The following is a 7,684-nucleotide window of genomic DNA, read 5'->3' on the forward strand; positions in this document are numbered from 1 at the left end:
TGTGACCTAGGAAGTGGAGCTCCAACTATCAAGGCTTCCATATCGGAAAGAAAAAAAGACTTCCAAGTCAAGTAAAGCGGCTATGAACCGAGGAAGGTGGAGCTGACGCACAAATCAAGTTGAGAACTGGATAAACAGTAAAAAGAAAGTAGAGTAAATTTCACAAAACATACCTGAAGTTTATAATTTCACAAAACATATGAACTCAAGTTTTCTGAAATTCACCTTTTAAGAAATGAAAAAAGAAAACGATGAGCGCTGCTTTATCTTTCAGTATGCAAAAACCGGTAGCAGGTTAGGACATAAATCAGGCACGCATCACCGATGCTAGAGGATGCAGAGCAAACATTTAACGGTTTTCCTAAGTTGCAACAACGATTAAATTTATCTTGTCCATGACGCAATATAACAGCACGAGCATCCCAAGTTACAACATTCGACGCATAACAGAGCCAATATCTAAACATTCAACATTCAGTTAACACCAACCATTCTGACTACAGTGCAACCAGGTTGCAGTCTTGAACAACCATAACACTAACCAGTTCAGAACCAAATTATCAGTCCCGAATTTTCACTGGTAGCAGAGCAGCTGCACTTGCTTCAGTTTTTGGTGCTGCCATGATCCACTTCGTCCCATCGCCAGATGGTGCCATCCTCACCAGCTCCAAGGATAGTGCTAAAAAAGGAAGACAACGTCACATTTTTAATCAACCCAATGCAAAAACAGAAATAGAAAATAAGCAAGAACATTACACGCAATTGAGAATTTCTCCATCAGTATAAAAGAAAACTAGAATAGGCAATACACCAAGAGGAGCATTAGAGTGAAGTACCTTCCATCAAAGGACACTGCAGTCTGCCTTATTGGTGATCTGCATTGCTGATTATATAGCCTGAAAATGATAAAGCATTTGCATTCAGAAGCATAAGAGTTACTAATACACAGCACCAATACAAGTGGAGGACAAGAATAACTGAAATTCTTGCATTAAAAATTACCGGGCAATTAGGACAGGAGGGCTGGACTGTACTTCCCACACATAGATTTTGCCTTCACGATTTCCTGTTTGAAGCGAAGGATGATTAATCAGCAAAGGTTTCTATGAAAATCCAGTCATATACTTAAGTTGAACATTTTACCATGCCAAAACCTCTTTATAACTTCTGGTGTGTGAAATTTACAAATCAATAACTTAAATATAACTTTTATGTCAGAAAACAGCCCAGATGATAGACATTACCTATTGCCAACTGATTGAAGTGAAAATCGCACGAAAATTTTATAAACCAGATGTCACACTCTGGCACAGGGTATTTCTGAAGAATATCGATGCTTCCCTATATGAGGAAAGAGAAAGTCATATTACTTCAGAGGAATGGGCAGTCAGTGACTAGAAATCAAAGAAACCATTGGAAGTTAAATTCAAGAAAAGTTAAATTGTATCACCTCCCCAGGACTTTGTTCTTTTGTTTTTGGTTCCCAAAGCACAATTTCATTGTCAACACTCTGTAAATCCAAGTTAGCATAGATCAGATTCCTCATTATACAGGAACCAAAATTGGCACTGAAAAAAAGGTTGAAAGACTGAACCCATGCACAGTACAAGAATATAGGATCCAGATACAGTGGTATTTTGAAGCATCAAAAGAATGACGACTGTACTATAGCAGAAATTTGTATCCATTTAAGGGAAGGAATTTCACCTTTGACAGGATGAAGTCACCAAGCCATCTTGTACAATCAACATAGTTAGAGTGTACTGCAGCAATCAACACCTGCAAGGAAAGAAACAAGTTGGTTTGATGGCATGAGGATTAAACACCAACAGTAGTTTGCAAAAGAATAGATCTAAGATTATTATAGATGCTAAACATACCGGAAATTGGACATATTTTGTTGGAAACTTTGATGGAAGGTCAGTCCAGGAATATGATTTGTCAACATATAGCCAAAATTCTGTGACAACATTGGCAAACTCTATCAGTGATATGCAGCATGCAAATGTAAACATGATGCTACTTTGCAGTAGTTTTCCAACCTTTCATTGACCAGATTTTCACAGTGTTGTCCATGCCACAACTTGCAAAACGCTCAATATCACTAGGGTGGAAGTCCTTAGCCAAAATAATGTATTTTGATCAGTACATTTATGCCTAACGTAATGGAAGTACAAAGCCGTAGTAGTCACCAGGACTTATCCCTGATGTAATGCTCAATAACAAACAGTAACATCAGAAGCTGAAAGAGTGGTAGCTTCAGGGCACTTTGAGCAAGTAAAATTCTGTAACAATACCATAAGAGGAGGCGGGAGCTACTTACAACACTCAACACTTCATTGCGATGACCTCCAGCTCCAGCAAATACCAAGATGCAGATCCCTGTATGGACATTCCATAGCCTAACAGATTCATCCTATTCAATAATGAATAATGCCATATGAAACAGTGTCAGAACAATTATAACAAAGTACATTCAGCCTAAGAACAGGTTATCTGCTAACCTTGCTTGCAGAAATGATGAGCGAGGGCTTCAACGCTTGAGTCCTTATCTCATTTATTGAGTCACCATGGCCAACAAAGCTCTGCAGAATTCCATAAACAGAAATAACAAATAAGACACGTGCACGGTCTAATTCATAGGATAGGATAGTATTTATTGGCATGCCCAGTCTCCTGACTATATATGTATAACACCAAAATAGATACACTAGGTTGAACGTGTCTTCACTAGAACAGACATGCTGAAGTATCCAAAACCAGAATCTTCTGTGAGCAAAAGTTACAGTTTGCTAATGGTATTAATGCATAGCAAACAGACAATTCCTTAATCAAACCAAATTCAAATGACCTTCTGGATCGGATATCATAGATGGTATCTGTCAGGTAAGTAACTGAAGTACTGATTTATGCAAATGAAGCTTCATTCAAGTTTGACGTAGGAACAAAGACAAGGCTAGGGGTACTATACCTTAGCTAACTTCTCTGTAGCACAGTTGATGACCCGAATGATCCCATTGCTTCCTGCTGCCACCAGCAGCGGTGAGCCATCAACATGATCACGAGCCCAGCTTAGAGTGTAGAACGACTCATCCTTCTGAGATAAAATAGGCAGCACGAGCATTAGAAAATGCACATTATCAAATGTAGATTAGCAACCACAGGCATCAGGCATTGTCTTTCTTACATCCTCATCAACGTAAGCTTGTAGTACAGCAAAGCTACCATTCTCAAGGCAGCGGTAAGTTGTCACCTGCAAGATCAAGAGGCAAGATAGGCGACTTCTTAACACAAGCAGGTGAAAATAGCATTGTTTCATCATAACGGGCATCAAAAATTATCTTATAATCTAAATGATATTGCTGCTATCTGATTGCCATATCCTTTCCCCAACTATTCAACTTTATGTCAAAAGTCACATTTTTTTATCAAACGAATCAAAAATATAGCAAACTACACCATACTTGGGCAAAACAGATCACAATCCGGTCAGAGATTACAGACCTCAAATCCCCAACAAAAAAATTCAATCCAAGGTCCAAGCTTTCGATCGAATCTAAAAACAAAGGCGCCCCGTTTCCTGAAATCGACCACCGTCCTAACGAAAAATCCTACCTTTCCCTTTCCATTCTTCATCAAAAAAACTCCACGGACCTCAAGAAAGGAAAAAAAAAAACAGGTCAACAATAAGAGAGAGCAGTCGGTGGCTTACGCGGTTGCCGCCGACGGTGGCGAAGACGTCGTAGTAGCGCGCGTCCATGAAGTTGAACCCGATGGCGTAGAGCGGGCGCTTCCCCTCAGTGTGCTTGCCGCAGGGCTTGTACTCCCGCTTCCGGCTGGGCACGAGCGACCCCTCCGCCGCCTCGCACCCAAGCCCCTGCCCCGGACCCAGCTTCGCCATCACCGGCGGCAGCGGCAGGAATTCCGGCTCCGCAGCGGACTTCTCCCCCTCCTCCTGCGGCTCCTTCTTCTTCACCGGCGGCGGCCTGCGGTTCGGGTTCGAGGCGGCGGCGACGGGGACGGTGACCTCACTCGGCGACCTCTTCCGGCGTGGCTGTGGAGGCGCCGCACTGGGGAATTTGGGGATTTAGCGCAGTGCAGCACGGATAATATAGATGATTGGCAGATTGGGAAGCAGATTCGAAGTGCGTCTCTCTGACTTCAAATTGAGCCAAATTTTAGCTAAAATTTGAAAGAAAAAGCTGGAATTGGGAAGAAACAGGTGTAATGCAAAGCTGGAATTGGGCAAGAAACAGGTGTAGTGCGTTACTAGTGTTGCGGCGGCGGGAGAGGCAACCGCGCGGCGCGACGGCGAGGGTTTTGGGCTTTTGGCCTTCCGGTGGGCGGGGGGCGGGCGAGGAGAGCGAAGGAGGTTTCCGGGGAAAAAAATAACATATTGAAATCTTGCTTATGGAAAAAAATGTAAACTAGAAATTCATATTGAAACATTGTTTATCTAGTAAAAAAATTGTAAACTGTTAGAAATTAAGATTGAAACATTGCTTATTGACTCACTAAAATTTACAATAGAAATTGAGAACAGGATGTCGATTTAAAGTAAGATCTAGTGGTACAAGGCTTACCTGTGCCACTACGGGTCGAAGCGACGATGAGATTCATCGGCCACTGATGGTAGTGGACAAAATCGCAAGATGCAAAGGCCACAACTTGCCGCTATGGTGGGAATCTGCTAGTGAGCGATGAATCGAAGGCGGTGGGTGGCCGGGGGCACCAAAACTGGGCGAGAGACTGTGGTAGGAGGAAGCTCCTAGTAGAAGAAGAAAATCACAATCACATGAGGTGGAGTGAACAGCGAGGAGGCGCAACGACGAGGTTGCATGCATCGAAGAAGTAGAGGGAGGCAGCATGCATCGAGGGCAAATGGAGTCGGGTTAAGGGTGAGTGGTGGCGGCGGCGGCATGAGGAGTCGAGAGAGGGTGTAAGGACGAGGGTTGGGATTTTATACGTTTAAGCGGCACGATCTGAACCGTTCGATCTAGGTTAGAAAAAGTTAGAAAAAAAGTGACCCTGGGATGAGTAAAGTTCAAATTACCTATTTAACTAGAAATCTCACTAAAGAGGTTGAGCAAGGGTTCATTGGTGGGCCTTGCCACAAATCCGTCTCTAATGCAGTGAGACGGTGAGATATGCCTACTGGCAACAGGCTGATGGGTGGGGCTAGGATGCTAGTGATGAGGGAGGCAGTGTTGGTGTTAGTAGAAAAGAAAAAATGAGCGAGAAAGGTGAGTAGATTAGGGTACAAGAGAGGAGTTGTTCCGGCAATGGTAACATAGTAGAAAATTCGGACCTAGGTTAATTCCAGATCATTTTGTGTTAATGTCAAATCCTGATCAAATGGGTAAAGAGGAAGTTGGTATGAAAAAACAACATGCAAGATAGAGGGAAAAGCTTACGCTAAAAAGGAAATGGTCGATCTGCTGTCAAATAAAATGTTAGGAGGCTAGGATTGGGGTTTTAAGGTAAAGAGCTAGGAGATTTTGAGTAAGGTAGAGATTTAACTTATGACAGTAGCCTAAACGGATCACCGGGCCAGATAGGGAAAAGTCAGACCTAGGTTTTTGAGAGCAGTGTGTGAGAGTGCTTCTGTGTCGACTATGGTGTCGCTATTGTCATTGCACCGTTGCAGCAGCATCCACTGCGCGGTACCATCTCGCACCGCTGCATTAAGCTCTAGTGCGCGTGCTGCAGCAGCCCCAACTATCGCATCTTTTTGCAATGCCACTGCAGACCGGTTTTAGGTTTGAGCAAAGTCGAACCTATTGCAAAGCCCTAACTATAGATTCCACTACGGATTTTAGTTAAGTTTGGTGTGCAATCGATCTTGACCATATGTATTCGGATCGATGACTAAGACCAAGGCAAGGCTGACAAGAAGTTATCTCATCAGCTTTTACTATCTTATAAGTTTTTCCATTTTTCTATTCCTCCATTGTAACACATGGGTATATTTTGTAATATCCAAATGGGAGGTTTACAGTGGTGGACCATGCTGTGTGCAAAAACAATAGGTTTGGTGGGTTTAAAGAAGAAGGGGTGGGACTAGATACAAAGCACAACAAATTGATGATATAACACAACAGAAGGCAAGGATTTGTCAAATCTATACCATGCATCTCATTCTATCAATGTTTCGAGTAAAAGAGTTAAGAAAACTTGTTATATTGGAAACAAATGTCGCATATTCATCGTGTTACGACCATGTAGCTTAAACTAGATTCAATCTCGACAAATTTCATGTATAATGTTGTGTTATTTATTTTATCACCAAAACTATGTGTTATTTATTTTATCACCAAAGCTGTCCAAAAACTCATGCACATGAAGTTATTCGATCAGCATAAAAATCTTGAGAAGTCAAATTAAACGCACGTTCATTGATTTCATTAGAATTTGCAGCCAAGATTTTTTGAGAATATGCCTTACCTCTTTCTATGCGATTCATGTTTCTTGCTATTGGGGTCGTGCTCCTTATTACCACCCGAAACTTGATTCTTGTTGCCACCGGACGCCTGTTTGTTGCCAGTGAAATCCTTCTTCTTGCCATCAGATTGGCCTTGTTTCTTGCCATGTGACTCTTGTTTCTTGCAACCAGACTCCATTAGGGTCGATGATGGAACTTCCAGGAGAAGATAGAGGGGAATGTGGTAGTAGGATTTCAGGAGAATGGGCACCTTTTATACCAAGAAGAGGTGGGTAATTATGTGTAGCTTTAATGTTAGGTTCTTACTATCCAGAAAATGCTGCAAGAGCTCCCTCTTAACTGTTTCAAATTTGTAATTGTTAAGTTGGTTGGTTTGTCCTCTCAAAAAGCAATAGAAAAGGTTAGTATTTATGTTTGAACATGCTAGATGGAAAACTTTCTCCTCTCTTATCTCTATCTCCCAAGTGCTTCCCAATTAAGAAATTTCTATGGTAACGGCATAACACAATGATAGCAATGGGGAGAGAGAAGCGAGAGAGTATAGTCACCATACATAAAAACTAGTAACGTGATATTTATAATTCATCCTGATGATATATACACAAAAACGAGGTATGACCAAGCTAACCTCTATGTCTAGCCAATCCATGGCATCATCGATAACTTCTATCATCGCATCTCCACCATATGTGTAGGCGATCTATCATCTATGTTGCTTGCAATTGGCATGATGCTGCAACCTTGAGGTACACTGTCAAAAACCCTTGTGTAGTGGCATTCATATTCTCCCCTAGCAATCTCCTCCTGTAGTTGAGGGACTTGCTTTAGTGATCCACGGACGTATTGGGCTATATATTGGTGGTGTTTTTAACAATATGAAGAAATAGCGCATCCAAAGACGCTCGGGAAATGTCCCGTAACCCCCTCCGCGTCGCCTCTCTGGGCGACCGGAGGGGCGACTCCACCTCCGTCCCCAAGCCTCCATCGGCAGCCCCCTCCAGCCACCGCCATTGCAGCCTGTCCAGCGGTGGCGGCGGCCCGCAACGGCGCCGAAGCTGGCCTCGTTCGCAATTCATCCCCTCCCTCTCCCATCCCTCCAATTTCCCTTCCTCTCTGTTTTGAGCTTAGAGCTCTAATGGCGTCCATGGCCATGGCAGCCAGTCGAGACTGCGGATCTGGGGTCTCTCGGCCTAGATCCGGTCCATCTTGACCGGATCTGGTGTGTCCGTGATGGGACAAGGC

The 7,684-nt window shown here is 42.9% G+C and overlaps 1 protein-coding gene across 1 annotated transcript; it reads right to left on the minus strand.

Moving 5' to 3' along the window:
* Nucleotides 1-335: 335 nt before the first annotated feature.
* Nucleotides 336-4,396, minus strand: LOC117859645 (polycomb group protein FIE2). The gene is made up of 14 exons (XM_072294584.1): nucleotides 4,271-4,396; nucleotides 3,713-4,070; nucleotides 3,188-3,253; nucleotides 2,972-3,097; nucleotides 2,505-2,585; nucleotides 2,324-2,416; nucleotides 2,043-2,118; nucleotides 1,881-1,960; nucleotides 1,708-1,779; nucleotides 1,451-1,510; nucleotides 1,245-1,341; nucleotides 1,003-1,066; nucleotides 837-896; nucleotides 336-679 (listed from the first exon to the last, which is right to left on the minus strand). The coding sequence occupies exons 1-14, from the start codon at nucleotides 4,393-4,395 to the stop codon at nucleotides 604-606; spliced, it is 1,434 nt and encodes a 477-aa protein (XP_072150685.1). The 5' UTR covers nucleotide 4,396; the 3' UTR covers nucleotides 336-603.
* Nucleotides 4,397-7,684: the final 3,288 nt, after the last annotated feature.

The sequence above is a fragment of the Setaria viridis genome, chromosome 6 (assembly GCF_005286985.2).
Source record: "Setaria viridis chromosome 6, Setaria_viridis_v4.0, whole genome shotgun sequence".
In the NCBI taxonomy this organism is placed as follows: Eukaryota; Viridiplantae; Streptophyta; class Magnoliopsida; order Poales; family Poaceae; genus Setaria; species Setaria viridis.